This window comes from Sorex fumeus, unplaced genomic scaffold, assembly GCF_029834395.1.
Source record: "Sorex fumeus unplaced genomic scaffold, SorFum_2.1 ptg000128l, whole genome shotgun sequence".
Taxonomy (NCBI): Eukaryota; Metazoa; Chordata; class Mammalia; order Eulipotyphla; family Soricidae; genus Sorex; species Sorex fumeus.
Window position 1 is genome coordinate 14,180,190 of NW_026606185.1, and position 19,649 is coordinate 14,199,838.

Below are 19,649 nucleotides of genomic sequence, written 5' to 3' on the forward strand. Positions count from 1 at the left end.
CTTTAAATATTTTATGTCTTTGTTCAATGATTTATGAGTCAAGTTGCACCCCTTATAGAAGTTAAAATGAACTCTGTGAGAAGTATGAAATGAAGGGCCTTTACGGGAAGTGTTACAAGGAAGATAATGTAGTAAAAAATGGTTGTAACCTCATCAAAAAATGAGGAGATGAGATGAATAGACAGTTCCTCAAAGATGGCATAAAATGACCAATGAACATATGAAAAATTTTTCATCTTTATTTGCCATCAATAAATGCAAATCAAAATGACAATGAGCTATCATTTTACACCAGAAAGAATGGTCTGTATCAAAATGTCTGGAAACAAAAGTGCTGGACAGAATGTGATATGAAAGGAATTCTCATCCACTGCTGCTGAAACCATTGCTCTATGAGCCTCCTTGGAAAACTGTTTGGAGAATCCTCCAAAAATTAATAATAGAGCTTCCATATGATCCTGTAAATCATTCTTGGACATCTATCCCCAGAATACAAAAACACTAATCCTAAGGACCTATGTATACCTATGTTCATGGCAACATTATTTACAATAGTCAAGATGTAGGAACAACTCAAGTGCCCAGTATCAGGTGAATGAAAAAAGACATTGTGACAGATACACAATTTTTTAAATGATATCTTATAGTCAGAGAGAAAAAAGATTGAGTCTAGATGATCTCACTCATATAGAGTTTAAAGAAATAAAACAAGGGCTGTTGACAGTCCATTGGAAACCAGTTTGAGCTACCATCCGCAGATCTGTGGTCTGCAGCGGAAAGGAGACCTAGGAATAAGAGTGGAGAGATTTTGGCACTCTGGTTTGGGCATGGTATGATGATGCTGCAAGCATAAAACTATAATATGTGTACTACTATAAAACAAAAATAGCAGTAAATATTTTTTTAATTTTTATTTTATTTTTTAGCTGTAAATAGTTTTTAAGTGATTGGTTATGTGAAAGTTGTATTCCTTTAGAAGCCAACAGGGACCTAGCAGTCAGATTGCCTCTTTATGACTGAGCAGACAGACCCAAGTTGAAGTAGAGTTTACTCCTGGCAGAGGACCAAACTTTAACTAGGCTAGATATTAAGTCTTGGTGAAACAGAATTTAGCATGAGTGTCTTCATTTGGAGCCCGTTTTATTTGTCATGTATGCATAGCAAATAATACTAAATGCCTATAATATGTCTGATTGCTGGAATATTTATTAAATTAGTATCTATTGACTAGAAAGAAATCTTTATCGTCTTTATCGTCTCTTTTGTGCTGGGTTAAGAGTCTTAGTTATGCTGGTACTGCAGTGGATTAATCACTTGTCTTGCATTCAGCCAGGTTCTATCCTTGACATCCCATATTGTCCCCCAAGCACTGCCAGAAGTCATTTCTGAGTGCAGAGCCTAGAGTAATCCTTGACTGTTGCTGGGTATGACCTAGAAACAAACAAAAGGATTCTTAATTATGTGGGGCCAGAGAGATGACATCCTATTTGCATGCAGAACTTTGGGTTCAATCCCCAGCTCTGCACATTTCCCCAGCTCACTTGGAATAAGCTATTCACGAGCACAAGGCTGCAAGTAGACCTAGGATACAGCCAGGTGTTCGCCCCCCCCCCCCCCCCAAAGCCCAGAAAAGAGAGAGTCTTGGTAAAGTTTATTCTGAGTACTACAAGTTTGCATCAAAAATGTTTAATTTATTATGCCTGTTGAATAAGTTCACTTTTCTCAAAACTACTACAAACCTAATGTTTAAATAAAGCTCTACATTCCAGAAAGCCTGATAGAAGTGTGTAGCAGAAATATTTATTTTTTTTAACCTGGATAATAATCTAAGTCTGTTCTAAATGTGAAGAATTTCTTTAAAATTTATTTTTTAACATAGGGATTTACAGAGAGCTGTGAGAAATGAAAAAAAAATTAAAGTGTGATTTTGTTTCTCTCTGGAAGCAAGAGAAGTCAAGGGTAACATCATCACATTTCATCTCCAACCCTCACCCCCACCAAGTACACATACACTTCTGGGCAGAGCTCAGACAGTTTTTCAGTGGAGTTGGGGACTCTCTTACCTCTGAGTTTGGAGAGAGCAGTAGCCAGCTGATCTTGAATGCACTGTGGTTTCAGACTCTGATTACGTACTCTTTGCAGTGCCTTACTAGGGCCTCACAAGGTTGGATGATTGTATTGTATTGTATTGTATTGTATTTATTTATTTATTTGCATTTTGGGTCACAGCTGGTGGTGCTCAGAGGTTACTCCTTCCTCTGCACTCAGGAATTACTTCTTGTGATGCTCAGGGATCCTATGGAATGTGGGGATCAAACCGGGTAGGCCACGTGCAAGCAAATGCCCTCCCCACTGCACTATCACTACGGCCCAAGGATGGTTGTCTTTAAAGAATTCCTGAGATATGACTTCTTAATTTCTTTGCATATGACTCACAAAGCAGAAGGTATAAGTATAGACCCACTCCCCTGAGCCCAGGACATGAGAAATGAATTAGCCTTAGGATAGCTAACTAAATTTCTTATTCTTTTATTCTTACTCAGTAGAGTTTATCCATTGGCTGAATAATTTCATAAAGCCATATCCTTGATGTGCTTTAAACATATGTGTGTGCATGTGTGTTTGGAATTCAGATTCAAAATTCTATTATTATTTATATTTGTACTACTATATTTGTTCTTTTTCATTATTTATAAAAATTACTTTAAATTTCCCATCATAATTTACCACTATGTACCCCAACCCATAATGAATCCATGTTCATGTTCTTTGGGGTCTTGGTCAGTCATAGGGGCCCAGAAGTCAGCCCTGGAGTCACTTGCTCCAATGAACTCGCCTGCCCTTCCAGAAACGCCTTTTGGCTCGGAGACATGGACTGCCACCTAATGACAGCATTTCAATTGAAGCAGAATTCTCAACAAAGAAACTTAAGCATTATCTTCATTTAATGTGTTTAGGAAATGAAGCAGGGATGCATTTCAGTTGCTTCTGAAGACCAATGCTGACTCCATCATTTCCTGTTTGCAGAATGAAGTTTTATAGGAAGGCAATAATTAACTCTTATGATTATCAGGCAATTATTACACAACTTATGAATTTAGTGCTAGGTGACTGCTTACTTGCAATAATTGTTGAAATAAAAATAGTTGACTTTATTTTTGCCACTGACATCAGGAAAAAGCAAAATATGAGCTAACACAAACCTTTACCTTTTCTAACTGTAGACTTTTTAATGAAAATAGTCCTTGGTTATATCAAGCTCTCAGAAAATGATTATGCCAATAATGTTTAAAAAAGGGTCATTAAATTTATTTTAAATTGCTGAAAAAGTTTTGTATACTACCAGCTCTTACATGTATGAAACTGGGCATATTGTTCCTCAAACCATGATACTTAAAATACTACATTTTTTTTCAGAAAACTTCTTTTTCATATTTTAAAATTACATTCACGATAGCCACAGCGGGTAGGGCATTTGCCTTGCATGCGTTCAATGCATTCGATTCCTCCATCCCTGTCGGGCAGCCCGGCCAGCTACAGAGAGTATTCCACCCTCATGGTAGAGTCTGGCAAGGTCCCCGTGATACATTAGATATGCCAAAACAGTAACAAGTCTCACAATGGAGACATTACTGGTGCCCGCTCAAGCAAATCAATGAATGGGAGGACAGTGTTACAGGACAGTGCTACATTCATGATTGAGTTCAGTCAGTTGTACAATGTTCCAACACCAATACCATCACCGGTGTCCACTTTCCTCTACCAGTATCCCGGGTTTTCCTCCCACCCCACAGCCTGCTCTTGGCAGGAACTTTGATCTGACAACCACCCCCACTCTGAGGAACAGTGATTTACAATGCTGTTACTGATCTGGTACCGTGCATATCACTTTATCTCCTTTCATCATTCAGTCCTTGTCCAGCACTTCCCTTTATCATCCCTGTATTAGATCCTTCCCTGATCTGTTACTTCCCCCACCATCAATGGCAAATTTCCCACTAAGGACCAGTTCTCCTGTCTACTGCCTTTGACTTCTGATTCAAATGGTTAGCTTCAAGAAAAATAAACAGTTCAACAGGCTTGTTTGCATGTTTTCATGCAGGAGGCCCAGGTTTTATCCCTGGGACCACATGTCCCCTGAGCACCAACCAGGGTGAGCCAGGACACCACTAGGTGTGGTCCAAAAGGAAAGGGAAAAGGAAAGGGAAAGGGGGAAGAGGGAGGGGATGGAGGGAGGGGAGGAAGAAGAAGGGAAGGGGGGAGGGGAAAGAGAAAAATAAAGAGAGAGATAAGAGAGAGAAAAAAAGAACGAGAGGGAGAGAGGGGAGAGAGAGAGGTAACATGTTTCTGCTTTGGTAAGAAAAAGGCATAGTCTGGAAAACATTTGAACTTAAGCATGCTGCATGAAATTTGGTGTTGAGCATAGAGAATATAAATTACAATATGTTTCTTCCCATTAATTTTGACAGGACTTCCCATTAAAAAATTTTTAACATTAGGGCCCAGTCACATTTAGATCTTTACAGAATGCTAATTGACCTACTACATTGCCCCTTCCACCCCAGTGGTTTTTAAATAAACTATAGCTTTGCCCGGTCTCACGGTGGTAAGTATGTCCTTATCTCCTTATATAGAATGTTCTCTGATAGTCTGCATATTAGGAACAATACATTTTAAAGAAAATAAGGCTGTTACTTCAATAAAAAAGCAAATGTTTAACAGATTTTCAGTGATGGAAAAATTGAATATTGTCTGCGCTGATTATGTTGTTTCCTCTGATATAGGTTCAACCTGGGAGAAAACATTTCGGCAGATAGGCTTTGAAAGGTAAGCACGTGTCCACTTTTCCCTACTAATGTTTCGTTATATTCTGTCTTTTATTGATTAGAAATCAATAATATTGCCACCACCATTTTATTAACTGTGGGACTTACTCATCCTTTTGTCTCTGAATCATGATTTCTTTGTAAAATTGAATTTCACCTTATAAAATTCTTTCCTGCACAGAATAGAAATGAAGATTACAGAGTATTGTATGTCAAAATGCTTCCTAAGTGGAGAACCGTTTAAAAGTTAATTTTTATTGTTAAAGAATTCAAGAAAATGAAGATGTAGTCTACGCTGCTTCATTTTATCATCATATTCAATTGTATGGTTTTTATTTTTTTGGTTTTTTTTTTTTTTTTGCTTTATGGGTAGCACCTTGCGATGCACAGGGGTTACTCCTGGCTCTGCATTCAGGAGATACTCCTGGCAGTGCTCAGGGGACCATATGGGATGCTGGGAATTGAACCCGGGTCGGCGGTGTGCAAGGCAAATGCCCTTCCTGCTCTGCTATCTCTCCAGCACCCTATTGTATAGTTTTTATACAAGAAAATTTATTTATGTGATATTTACTCAATTATTATAATAGATTAGCTCTATTTATATAACTGAGATCACTATCTGCCCTGTGAATGTCAGTGCACAGACTGATCACTTCCTTACAGTATTTACATAGCTATTGAAAAATGAGGAAACTAATTTTATTAGAAACAAAGTTAGTTTAAAATACATTTTTCCCCAATAGCAAGAAACAATAGCTCATCCTGAGGCCAACTGTGCTAGAACTTCCTGTGCCATTTTTAACTGATTTAGGTTCATTTCTTTCTCTGCCTACACTTCCATTCTATATATATGTACCATCACTGATGGTCATGCATCATAGTTCTCATACTTCATTTTTAAAGTTATTGAGTGGTTATCGGGTTAGTTAGTTGAAATTAGTTCTTAAGTCCTAGATGGCAAGATTTTATCTGACAATTTAAAATGAAGAGTGGAAAATCACACATACTTCTTTAGTGTGAGATCTTCATAAAATAACCTTTCTCTTGATTCTTTCTTCTTACTAAAAAAAAGAAAAGCAAATGGGAGTAAATATGGGAGTAAATATCTATTTAGTATTTATGATAATTTTTGCCATACTTGTATAATCATTTATTGGTCAAATTAACTTAATAAAAATCTTAGTTCTAAGTCATTTTTTCTTTAATATGATCATATATATTTCAGGAGGGAATAGGTTTTTCTTCATAATCACAATATCATTTAGCTAAATATAAACCACAATATGTCTTTGGCAATATTTAATACCCAGTTAATATTCAGATATACTAACATTAAAAATGTAAGGGTTGGAGTGATAGCACAGCGGGTAGGGTGTTTGCCTTGCACAGGGCTGACCCTGGCGACCCGGGTTCGATTTCTCCGCCCCTCTCAGAGATCCCAGCAAGTTATCGAGAGTATTTCTCCCACGTGGCAAAGCCTGGCAAGCTACCCATGACGTATTCGATATGTCAAACACAATAACAAAAAGTCTCACAATGAAGACGTTACTGGGCCCACTCGAGCAAATCGATGAACAACGGGAGAACTGTGACAGTGACAGTGGAAAATGTAAGGGCAAGAGAAACAGTACAGCAGTTGGGTTCCTGCCTTGCATGTGCCGTCCAGGATTTATCACCAGCACTTGATAAGGTCCCCTGAGCCTGCCAGAAATGCTCTTTTAGCACAGAACCAGGAGTAAACCCTGAGCTCTGCTGAGTATGACCCCAAAACAAACAAAAAGATGTAGAAATTGGTTTGAATCAGAGCCCACACATTCCATTTCAGTCTCCGACTTCTCTTTTGCATCCTCTCCTTCAATTCCCCGTCAGCCCTATTGTTGATTTGCTATCTAATTGCCTCTGACAACTCCAAGTCAATTTTCTGTAGAATGTTTCACATTCTCAATTTGTATGTTTATGTCATTGTTTTTTATTTTGTCTTCATATTCATGTAAGCACAGATTGTTCCCTTTGAGTCACTAGAAACAGCTTCATGTTGAGTTCTCATCTTTCAACAACGAAGGTCCAATTGATTTTTTACTACTTCTTTGTAGCAAAAATTAAGTACCAAGACCCACTGATCTTTTATCATTTTTTTGTAGCACAAACTAAGTAACAAATAAATCCATACACCAGATATGAAGACAGTCATCCCTCCATTAAGCTCTCTTTCCATGGGCTGGAGTGATGGCACAGCGGGTAGGGCATTTGCCTTGCATGTAGCCAACATGGCTGACCCGAGTTCGATTCCTCTGCCCCTCTCAGAGAGCCCGGCAAGCTACCGAGAGTATCTCGCCCGCACGGCAAAGCCTGACAAGCTACCCGTGGCGTATTCGATATGCCAAACACAGTAACAAATCTCACAATGTTACTGGGCCCACTTGAGCAAAATCAATGATCAACGGGAGGACAGTACTACAGTGCTCCATGGAGAGCAGTCAATTTTGAAAGCACAATTTATACTATCTTATACTAGGGATGCTTATTAATTCTTGAATAAACCTTTCATGTTTTACATGCCATACAGTTTATATTGCAATATCTCTATTTTTCCATTGTAACAGAAAGCATCCATATAAAATGCATCTAGGTAAATTCCAATAAAAATGTATTTATTTGTTACAGATGATTATAAGTCTGTAGAAATAGTGTAGTGGATATGGTGCTTGCTTGCCTTGCACAGAACCAGTGCGGATTTGATCCCCAAGCAAACTATGATTCCTTGAGCACTAACAGGAGTGAGCACAGAGTCAGGCCTAATCCAGGAGGATAGCCACATGTGGCCCTAAAATCAAACAAAACCAAGCAGTGAATAGGTCCTGGAAAATGGCAATTATTTGTTGGCCCCTCCCCATATCAATTATGGTTTACATCTCACATGTAAAATAAAAAAAAATTAATAGTCTACCTACACATACAGTTGGTCTTATTAACTTACTTTCTTTTCTTTTATTTTCTTTGCTTCTCTTTTTGTAACCAAATCACCATGAAGTACACAGTTACAAAGTTTTTCATGATTGGATTTCAGTTGTAAAATGTTCCGACACTGATCTCTTCACCAGTGTATGTTCCTCACCACCAATGTCCCCAAGTTCCTTTCTGACATGGCTTCCCCACAACCTGCCTCTATAGCAAACACTTACATCCCCCTCCCCCCACTGCCTCTCACTTGCTCACTCTGTCTCACTTTCCTTTCGGACATTATGGTTTGCAATACAGGTACTGAAAGGTTATCACATAAATATGTGTGTGTGTGCGTGTGTGTATACATATATATGTATATATACATTGTATATATAAAAATATGTATAAATATATATAGGTAAAGGAATATATGGGCTGGAGCGATAGCACAGTGGTAGGATGTTTGCCTGCGCACAGCCAGCCCAGCCAAGCCGGGTTCAGTTCCTCCACCCCTCTCGGAGAGCCCGGCAAACTACTGAAAGTATCTCGCCTGCCACAGCAAAGCCTGGCAAACTACCCGTGATGTATTCAATATGCCAAACACAGTAACAAGAATTTGGAGGATCTGGGTGGAGGATGCTCGGCCCAAATCCGAGTAGGCTTGGAGATCTCGATCCCGGAAGCCGCGTGACTTTGTCCCTCTGCCAGTACCTTCATGTGTGCAGAGAGTGATCTCAGCATGGTGGTGGCTGGTCCTGGAGGTCTCTCCTCCACCCAGATCCTCCAAATTCCAGTAGGCGGAGGTCACACCCACCAACTGGCCCCCTGGCGCCGTGTAATCCCATCAACGGCCAAGACTCAGAGACTATAAAAACCAGCTCCCGGAACTGCGCGGCCGCATTCGCAGCCACACAACATCTTATTATGACATCTTATTATCTCATTCCTACTTTGGACAAACTGGCAGGCTACCGAATGTAGCCTGCCCACAAGGCAGAGTCTGGCAAACTCCCTGTGGCGTACCCAGAATGCCAAATACCAGTAACAATGATGGGTCTCATTCTCCTAAAATGCCTTGAATATAAACTCAGGGCTAGGATGAAGGAGACGGAGACGTTACTGGGGCCTGCTCGATGTAATCGACAATTAACAGGATGATTTGTGATTGTGTGAGTAACAAGAAGTCTCACGATGGAGATGTTACTGGGCCCACTCGAGCAAATCGACGAACAATGGGAAGACTGACCATGACCGTGACCGTGACCGTGAAAGGATATATATATATACATATACATATATATATATATATGTATATGTGTGTGTGTGTCCCTTTACCTCCTTTAAATACAGTTCTTTTCCAGAGTGATCATTTCCAACTATCATTACCATGTGGCTTCTTCTCTGTCCTGTCTTCTTCCCCAACTTGTGGTATGCTTCCAACTTGTGGGATGCTTCCAACCAGTCCTCCTGGCCCTCATTTCTACTTCCCTTGAGTATTACACTCATACTTCCTTTTTTCTGGATTTTTGGGGGGATAAAACCCAGAAATGCTCAAGGGTTACTCCTGGTTCTGCACTCAGTAATCACTTCTGACAGTGCTGGAGGAACCATATGGGATGCCAGGGATCGAACTTGGGTCAGCCGTGAGCAAGGCAAACACCCTAATCACTGCTCTATTCCTCCAGCCACCACCCCCTACTTTCAAGTAAAGGTTGGCTTATACTCAAACCACACTTAATTCTTGAGTTAGCATTTTTTATTTTGTGTTGTCTTAGTTTTCCTTTCTTGTAATTTTGAGTAGCTAATCTCAAGTCATATTTATAATTGGCTGCTTTCATTTTTATGACTATTTTGTATAAACTACACAGTATTAAGTACTCATTACAATGTCTCCCCCATATTACTATACTTCTTAAAAATATGCAAATTTAAAAAATATGTCATTAAGGAACACTTCTGAATGTTCACAAATCAGCATGAATACCAAATATCATTTGATAATCATCCTGACTTATAGACATTATTTTAATATGACATTCAATGTTTGCCCATGGCATCTCATATTTCTCATTTAGGGTATGAGAGTATTCTCTGTATTGTATTATATGTCTATAATAGAGTATATATCAATCTTTGATGCCTCTGTCCATTTACAGTTATGAAGGCTGTCTCAAAAAGTGTTGTTAAATAAAATTTGCTCTACCTCTTTCTCTCTTAAAGAGAATTCCAATCAGATCTGAGATGAAGCTATCTTGCTATTTAGAGCAATTGTAAAAGGCATTGATCCTTTCACTGCTATGTCTTGTAAAGCATGTACATCAATCTGTTTGCCAGTGTATTATTTTTAAGCGGTCCTATCTAGAGCAAAAGAAGGGACTGAGTCAGCTCAAGTTTCAAAGCTTCATCCAAAAACACGGAAGCTGTTCTCTGTTGTATATTGTGTAACAAGAGGGAAGATTTTGGGATCTTCTTACCACCTGCCCTTCTTACAAGAATGTTGGCCATCTGATGGTATTCAGCCACTTCCTTTGTGGAAACAATGTCATTATATACATTGTCTCCAAATAAATACATCTTGTCACAGTTTATGTGGTCAGATTCATCATGTATAATGCCCACCTTGCCAACAATCAACTGTTCTGATTGGGGGAGTATGGGGAGTTTATTTTAGAACTTCATTATAGTGGTGTTGTAATATAGGAAGGAAATCTGGTGACTTGGGTTTTTCTTTTATGTCAACTCTAAAGCACTCGTCTTCACTACTGGCATTACAATGTTACTATCTACCTAATAAAAGATGACTCTGTAGTATTTTCTTAAAATTTCTATTAGATAGAAAACCTATCTGTATCTAGTATGCTTCGATTTTAACAGAAAATTTGCCATTTTAAGCTTTTCTATTATAAATATTTTCAAGGCACTGTCACTGTCCTCCCGTTGTTCATCGATTTTCTCAAGCGGGCCCAGTAGCATCTTCATTTTGAGACCTTGTTATTACTGTGTTTGGCATATCAAATACATCACAGGTAACTTGCCAGGCTTTGCCGTGCAGGTGAGATGCTATCAGTAGCTTGCCAGGCTCTCTGAGAGGGGCAGAGGAATCAAACTCGGGTCGGCCATGTTGTCTGCATGCAAGGCAAACATCTTACCCACTATGCTATCGCTCCAACCCAAGGCACTGTCATTTATTAAAATAGATTAAGATGAAGCAGGTGGGAATGGCTTTGCAAATTCTATAAAATGTTCTATCAAGTGTTTCAGTTAGGGAATGATCCAAATTCTCAGTGACAATACAACAAACGTGTCTTTCACTTTTTCAAAATTTGAGAAAGGAGACAGAAAACTGAATAGGACAGTTTCCTTCTATGTGGTATATCACTGGTTGGCTTCTTATTTGTAGCATAGTTCACTCAATGTGATTCTTCTGTTTGCTGAAATGTGAATGAAGAGCTTGAAGACTCGAGTACTGCATAATAAATGAACCCCCATGAGAACTGCATTTCTCACTGTGCTCACAATTTATAGCCAAAAGTTAGTCACCCTGCTAACTGGCAGAAACAATGCGGTATCACTCTCCCTGCATGCAGAAAGGGACCAAGTAATAGAACTATCAGAAGCCTCCAGTAATATCTATCACAGGAAATGCTGAGCCAAGTTTGAACACAGTTTTTGTTCCAGAACTGCACTTTTCATCTGAGAGAAAATATTTCTCCAAGTAAATAAGCTTGTGCATAGTAACCTGCCAACAGAAATACAAGTTCCTGGTTTCTGGGAAATACTATTACTGCCAATTTTAAAATAACATTTTTTTACTGATCTCTTGCCCCTTTTTACTTAAAAAAAGCAATAAAGTTACTTTTAATAAATATATGTAATCAGCACAGAACCTCAGATGGCACTATTAGCAATATTGGGCATGACTTTATTTGATGCTTTGCTTGCATTGTGGAATGAAGGGCTTTTCTCCTTTAGAGAATATTTAAAAATATATATTATCCTGAAAAAACAGTCTGTTGTGATAAAACACAAATATTGTTAGGATTTTACCTTAATGTGAGCATAGTTCAAGAGCATGGCTTTGCCTCTTGAGAAGTTTAAGAGCATCCAATAGCCTGTTTGCTGGCAGGCTGCCCACTGCCTTCATTTCTTGGCAAGCGTCCATGTACCATTCAAGCTTTAGACTTCTTGGTTTATTGCTTTTGTGAAACTTTCCATAATGGTTTTCTCCCTGGACTCCTACCTCATCTCCTAACACTTTTTACATCTTAGATCGAGGTGCTGAGCATGTTTCATTACAGGTTTTACTCTGTGTTTCTCCTCCGTTCAATGGAAGTTTGTGACAATGTGAGAAAGTGCCTGACCTGGAGTTCTCTCCTAGGACTCAGCTAGAGCTCGTTTCCTGCTCAAACACTTGGTAATATCTATCTCACCTGCTCAGGTACACAGGCAAGAAGGAAAAGGAATGATGAGAGGGGAAGAAAGATATTCACAACAAAATTGCATTAGCTATTTTCATTTGTAAATACCTGAATAATTGAGATGGACAAGTAACAAAGGAAGAAAGAAGGATAACTTGTATAAAAATGACATTAGTGATTCTCACTTGTGGGGATTGGGTTGTGTCTAGCTTTCAGGCATCGACTGATTAAATGTTTGTCACTTCTAATCTGTTGGAGTTTACATAAATTGAACCATGTTGTATATACTAATTTTTGCCAAAATGCAAAATTAATTCAGAAGAATATATGCATACCTATGTCCACTGCAGTGCTTAGTATAATAGCCATGATATGTAAACAATCCAAATCCCAAATAACAAATGAGTGGATCAAAAATTCGAGATACAAATATACAATGGAATACTATGCAGTTGTCTCATTTCTTATATTCACCATAATTAAAATGAAATTTATTAATGATATATTATGTACAGTAGTGCATTATTCTTTTATTTTTTGGTCACTATGATAATTCTGTTATATATATATTTATATATGTGGCAGTTTTTCTCAATTGCAGTTCCTGCAAACATAAAATTTATGCATATACTTTCATTTCTCTGGCATCAAAATTTAGGACTGGTAAATCTTGATCACAAGGTATATGAGTATTTAACTTTCTGAGAAACTGCAACTTCTCAAGATAGTTGCAACATTTTATATTCTACCCAGCAGTGCATTCAGATATCAGTTCAGCTACATCCTTGTTTGCATTTGACAGAATCACAGTTTCTAATGTCTGCGTCATGGCATCAAGTGTATTTAAAATATTTTAATACATTTTCTGGTAAAATATATGCAACATTAAATGTGTTACCTTAACCATACATAAATGCATAATTCTGTGGCACTTATGTAAATTGGCATTATTTTACTTACATGGCTTTGTTGTGGAGACTCAGAAGCACTTGGACTTTGCTTGCTTGTGGAAGAGTGAGTTTCTCAAAGAGCATGAGAACAGTTCTGCCACCTTTATTTTTAAAAAATGCTTCATAATAACATGGCCTTGTAACATTCTATAGGTTTCAGATTCTGCACTATATAATTGGCCACTTTCATCCTGTTTCCCCACAGTCTTTCCATCTTTTGGTTATTATTTCTTACATGTCTGATAAATGAATGGCCTTTCACATAAATATTACCATGTCCATGCTCTGTTGGCCCAGTGGCCTATTTGTAGACTGAGTTTTGCATTAACTTATAGTTTCTATTAACCTTTGCCCTTAAAGAATGAAATAGATTCTGTTAAATTTAACACTTCTTTTTATACTCTAAGTTTTTATGTAGCACTTCTCTTCTTATAAAAACACTTTTTTTTAATACTTTATATGTGGCTGGAACAATAGCACAGCAGGTAGGGTGTTTGCCTTGCACAAGGCCAACCCAGGTTCAATTCCTCTGTCCCTCTTGGAGAGCCCAGCAAGCTTCGAGAGTATCCTGCCCACACTGCAGAGCCTGGCAAGCTCCCCATGGTGTATTCATATGCCAAAAACAGTAACAAGTCTCACAATGGTGATGTTACTGGTGCCTGCTCCAGCAAATCAATGAACAATGGGAGGACAGTGCTACAGTGCTACTTTGTATGTAACTCACTGGCTTGTCACTGACATTTATCCTTAAGTAACACAATAAAACCAATAAGAAGGCATTGGTTTTATGATATGCTTTGCTCTGTTATAAATACCAAAATATGAAATGTTGAATCTATTGTTTAGGAAATAAAGATTAATTCTATAGTGACTGTTTTAAGTATAATTTTTCTGACCATTTTTAGGTTAAAGTAGTAGTCTAGCGAATAAAAAAGTTTATTTTTATGCCTACTTATTTCCATCAAATCAGGTATGTCATATTGCTTCTATTAGAAGAACTGTAGCACTATAGCACTATTCTCCCGTGGTTCATTGATTTTGCTTCAGCGGGCACCAGTAACGTCTCCATTGTCAGACTTGTTGTTACTGTTTTTGGCATATCAAATACGTCACTGGTACCTTGCCAGGATTTGCCGTGCAGGCAATATACTCTCGGTAGCTTGCCAGGCTCTCCGAGAGGGGCAGAGGAATCGAACCTGGGTCTGCTGCGTGTAAGGCAAACGCGCTACCTGCTGTGCTATTGCTCTGGGATGAAGCTATTAGAAGCATAAAGGGAAAAAGCATTAAACTCATATAATACTGTTGCTATTAAAATCTTGTAGTTTATTGTATGAGTCAAAAAAAAGTAAAGTTAGTTAGGATTTAGAAATGTGTAGCCTGTAGTTTTATGAGTGTGTGTGTGTGTGTGTGTGTGTGTGTGTGTGTGTGTGAGTTTATATGCAAGTAAGCAGTACAGTGGCTGGAGAGATAGTACAGGGATTGAGAAACTTACTTTGCATGCAGCTGACCCTGATTCTGTCCCTGGCACCATATATTGTCCCCTGAGCACTATCAAGAGTGATCTCTGCACAGAACCAGATATAAGCCCTGAGAACTGCTGGGGTATGACCCAGTGTTAGACAGAAATACCTGCTTCTTAATTAAGTTATTTAATTTGTTGTGTTGACTTCCTGAAAGATGAGGTTTTTAAATTCTTAATCCTTTCAGGCTATTTATAATTGTTCTTGGAACCAAGTTATTTTGAAACTATCATATAAATTTTTGTGAAAAATAATTTCTATTCAAGAAATGATCAGAGGAAAAGGATGTTTTTATATATGGTGTGTTAGCTTAACTCTAACTTACTTATTTGTTTTCCTGAGCTTTCTCAAACCTATATTTTGAAAATAAAATAAAATATAAACCTATATTTACCCATATTTTATGTCTACTTTGAGGCTAGATTTGTATTTTCAAGTGAAGATTCCAAATAAAGAAAAGTTAGATTTTACGAGGGCCAGAGTTACAATATAGGGGTTAAAGCATTTGCCTTGATGCAGGTTCAATCCTCAGCACCAAACATGGTGCTTGGAGTAGCCCTTGAGTACTGCAGACGTGCCCCCCTCTATCCACTCCCAAAAAGAGGAGAAAAAAGTTTCATTAAGAAGCCTGTTATGCATAGGTCTCTATACACCACTTTGCATACTGTCTGAGTTCTCACAGCATGTGAGTGTTTCTGCTGACTTACCTGGGACTAATTAATATCTTCATGTCTTATTGACTTAGAAGACCAACGTTTGATTTCTTCTTGGGATTAAATCAGCTGCAGAGGCTATGAATTGTCTGTAGCTCTTTGCCTCGGGCCTTCTTCATTCAGGATCCAGCCTGAAACAGAGCTTTCATTTGGCTATGGTGGATGAAGAAAAATTGCTCTGGTCAAGCCAAGCATTTACTCTTTCCTTTACATTTGCTTTGAGGAAATGGGACATATGCCACTCCTGCTTATTTTGGTTGTCAAGCAGGTCACAAGGCCAATTCCAAGATGTCTGGGCAGAGAAGCACACTGGCCTCTGGAGTGCATTCTGAGTCACACAGTTTAGGTCAGGAACCTGTGCTCTTATTACAGGATAGAATATCATCTATCAGAAAAAGGAGTACAGCTTCTCACAAACTAGCATTTCCATTCTACAAAAGAACATATTGAAATCAGTGGGTGAACATTTACTCAAAATCACATGCTAATGTGTATTAAAGGTAAGATGTCAGTGCAGGACTTTTGTGCCTCTTTTCCATTCATTCACAGTCCACCATGCCAACATTTATGATGTCAGGTAGACCTTATTGGAACTCTGCGGGGAACTGGTGGAAAGGGAGATACAGTCTTGGTCTTATGCAAATGTCATGCATATGCACAGATAATACAATGAGTCACATGATACCATTTAGCAAAATCATCTGAAAATGTTTGAGTTGAACAACTATCCTGTGCTCTGTCCCATTATAATGATAGCATAAATGAGAGAAAGGAGGTGTCAGTATGTTGTTGGGTTGGGGAGGGGCAGGGGAGAGCTGGCCACCTAATTCCAGTAAGGGGAAGTTGGTGGACAGTGGAATTATTTGTGAAAGTGTAATCTCAGGAACTGTCTAAACAGAACATTTGTTTATTTATATTTTTGTTTTGTTTTGATTTTCTCTTTTGGACCACGTCTGGTAGTACTTGGTTGTCCTGACTTCATGCTCAGGGATTACTACTGGCTGTGCTCAAAGGCCTGTATATAGTTCCAGGGATCAAACATGTCCAACTGTGTGCAAGACATGCCGTAATCCCTATGCAATCTCTCAGGCCCATCAACAAAGCTTTTAAGCATTCATCCATCTAATGTTATAGAAGGAGAGATGCAGAAATGAAACAAAAATAAAAATTGATAGAAGCATGAAAAAAATCAGAGATAATTATCTTTGTATCTTATTTAATAGTTCGCAAAAGCCACTGGCAGATGTATAACACAGTAAATTTATAGTTAGTGTATATCCAGAAATGTGACATGGAGAGCAATATAGAGAGCAAAGGATGACTTAGATGAGCAAGGAGAAGAGCTAGAGAACCTTGCGATAAATATTCAGGAAATGATTTTGAATGGCTGAGCCAAGGCAACATCAATTGTGTTTAAGGAAGTAAAATGTGAAGTTACAGCTTGGTAAACAATTGACTGTGAGTAAGGATAGGCTTCTGGAGTCAGCTACAGCCAGCTGGTTGATTCAACCCTATGTCTGTTATCTCCTATATTGCATCTTGTTGCTTCTCTGCCCGAGGACTTTCTCAGATCCTTAAAACTTACTTCATTCCCATGTTATGAAACTGATATGAGAGGTTTTGAAGCATCAAGAGTGACCAAAGTGAATAGATTCTCCTGCTTCCTTGTTCAATCTGGTAGACAATCCACGGTGTATTCCACAAGGTGCTGCAAAATCTTCTCAGATGCTTGTGCACTGACCCTAACAATATATTTTCATGGTCTTTTCTCTCTTTTATTTCCTTCACTGTCACATTTGCTGGTTTTTGCTTTAAATATTTTTGAACTTGGTAAATTTTTTTGCATTTTGTTTTGTTTTGTTTGTTCTTCAGGCCACATGTTGTGGTCCTCAGGGCATACTCCCAACTCTCCACTCAGGAATCATTCTTGATGGTACTCAGGGGACCATATGGCATGCTGGGGATCAAACCCTGGTCTGCTGCATGCAAGGCAAGTGCCCTTACCACTGTCCATTGATAATGTATCTTAACAACAGTCTTCATATTACTGTCTTATACCTGCTATCCTACTTCATCCCACCACCCCCACCAGAGTGTCAGTAATCACAACAACTGTTGCAAGAGCCCCCCTCCTTCTCCACTTTGCTGTCACAGATCACTGTTCAGCTGGCATTATACTAGCTTGCTTCCCTTGTGGATTATCTAATCTTTTGCACTGTTTGCTTATGCTCTTAACATGAGCAAAATCACGTGCTGTGCCTTTGGCCAGACCCCAAAAACTTGGGGCAAAGTTTACCAAGAAAGTAAACGGCCAAAAGTTAGGTATGTGGGAAACACACCCACAAACCACCTCCGGCTCAGCTATATAATTGGAAGCAAGGCCTCTTTGGTTCCTGATTGAACTGCTTAATGGACATGATCCCAGAGACTCAGAAACGAATCTCAGAACCCAGTGGCTTTAGGTAGAAATGCATCTGGTCTCTGCAGTAGGCTACCGGTGCTGGGCCAACCCAGGTGGGAATAGGTTTCGTGCCTTGGCCTGTTCCCCCTGGCGGCCCAGTGGCCGCCATCCGTCTGAGGCCACTGGATAGTCACATTTGGGCCCCCAGTGACGAGACACACAGGGCCTCACGGGATGAGGGTGGAGCCGGGCTTGTCCTCCCCACCCCAACGAGACCCCAAGTCATCGCCCACGAATGGCCTCTCTGACTCCTGATCAAGCTGCTTAACGGCCATGATCCCAGAGACTCAGAAACAAATCTCAAAACCCAGTGGCGTTTGGCAGAAATGCATCCGGACTCCCCAGTACGTTAACTGTCGCCGGGCCACCCCAGGGAGGAAAGGGTGTTGTCCCTCCGCCTGCTCCCTCTTGGCGACTTGGTGGCTGTCATCCTCCAGAGGCCATTGGACAGTCAGGCTTGGACCCGCAGTGACGAAACTTGTTGGGTCTCACGGGATGGGGGGGAGGTGGAGCCGGGCCTGTCCTCCCCACCCCAATGAGACCCCAAGTCATCGCCCATGAATGGCCTCTTTGGCTCCTCATCAAGCTGCTCAACGGCCATGATCCCAGAGACTCAGGAGCAGATCTCTAAACCCAGAGGCTTTTGGCAGAAATCCCTCCAGATTTAAGTGTTAAAATTTCATAATTTCAAAACCACATGGCCCTACTGCAGCCACATGACATCATATGTTAGTCATAACCAGCAATAGAACACAAATTGTCTATTGTTGCCTTTTCAGCAGATCTGAGTGTTGGGGTAAAATCTTAAATAATGGTGGGTCTGGTGTCGAAATATTGGATGTGGATCAAAGTAGAGAGAGAGTAATGTAAAAATCATCTGCCCCACAGGCAGGGGGAGGGTGTGGGATGGGGGTATACTGGGATTTTTGGTGGTGGAGAATGGGCACTGGTGAAGGTACGGGTGTTTCATTGTATGACTGAGACTTAGACCCAAAAGCCTTGTAGCTGCTCTCACGGTGATTCAATAAATAAAATTATAAAAAATGGAAAAAGGAAAAAAAAATCAGGTGGAGTTCATGCACAATTCAATCAGCTAATCAGTGGCTGAATAAATAGCAGTACTCCTACAAAAAAAGAAAAAAAATGAGCAAAATCACGTAGTGATTGTCTTTTTCCTTCTGGTTCAATACACTTATTCATGGTATCCTCAATTCCATCCAGTTCATGGTGAGCTACATGATTTTTTCATACACACACACACACACACACACACACACACACACACACACACACGCTCTTCTAAGTTCAATACTGTGTGTGTAAGCAGGAGGTGGCTAGGAAGATCCCACGGTTCTCTCTCCCTGCCTGCGTTCTTTGGGCTCTGGCCACTTCCCCACCCAGACAGCCAATGCCATGGGTGGACAAAGGAGGAACTGAGGGCCAAGCTTGTTGGTGATGATAAATTTTTTTAGTAAACAAATCAGAATTTATTCCATTCTCCCCAAGTGCCTGCTCCTGCGTTCTTCCCCTACATTCTTCTCCTTCTATCCCCCTTCCTCGTCTCTCTGCTCTCCTACTCCCCACCTTGGTCTCTAGTCTCTCACCAACTCTCTGTATTGGCAGTAGCAACCACACACCTGTAGCAAAATCAACATATGAAAACTCTTCTTCTGCTCAAGGGCAAATTACCACTAGGGATATTTCTCCTCTCCTTATTCCAATAACTTAATTAACATCTTAATTCTACTTCTTAATATTAGTTATTTTGTATGGACACAGTAAGAAATACATTAAGCTTATAGGGTGGCTCTCTTAGGG

The 19,649-nt window shown here is 39.5% G+C and overlaps 1 protein-coding gene across 2 annotated transcripts in view; it reads left to right on the plus strand.

Moving 5' to 3' along the window:
• Positions 1 to 19,649, plus strand: part of PIEZO2 (piezo type mechanosensitive ion channel component 2) — a 448,793-nt gene that overhangs the window by 216,542 nt on the left and 212,602 nt on the right. For both annotated transcript variants that reach the window (XM_056138121.1, XM_056138123.1), the window contains exon 4: positions 4,785 to 4,827. In XM_056138121.1, coding sequence (XP_055994096.1) covers positions 4,785 to 4,827 — 43 coding nt within the window. The remainder of the gene's footprint in view (positions 1 to 4,784; positions 4,828 to 19,649) is intronic.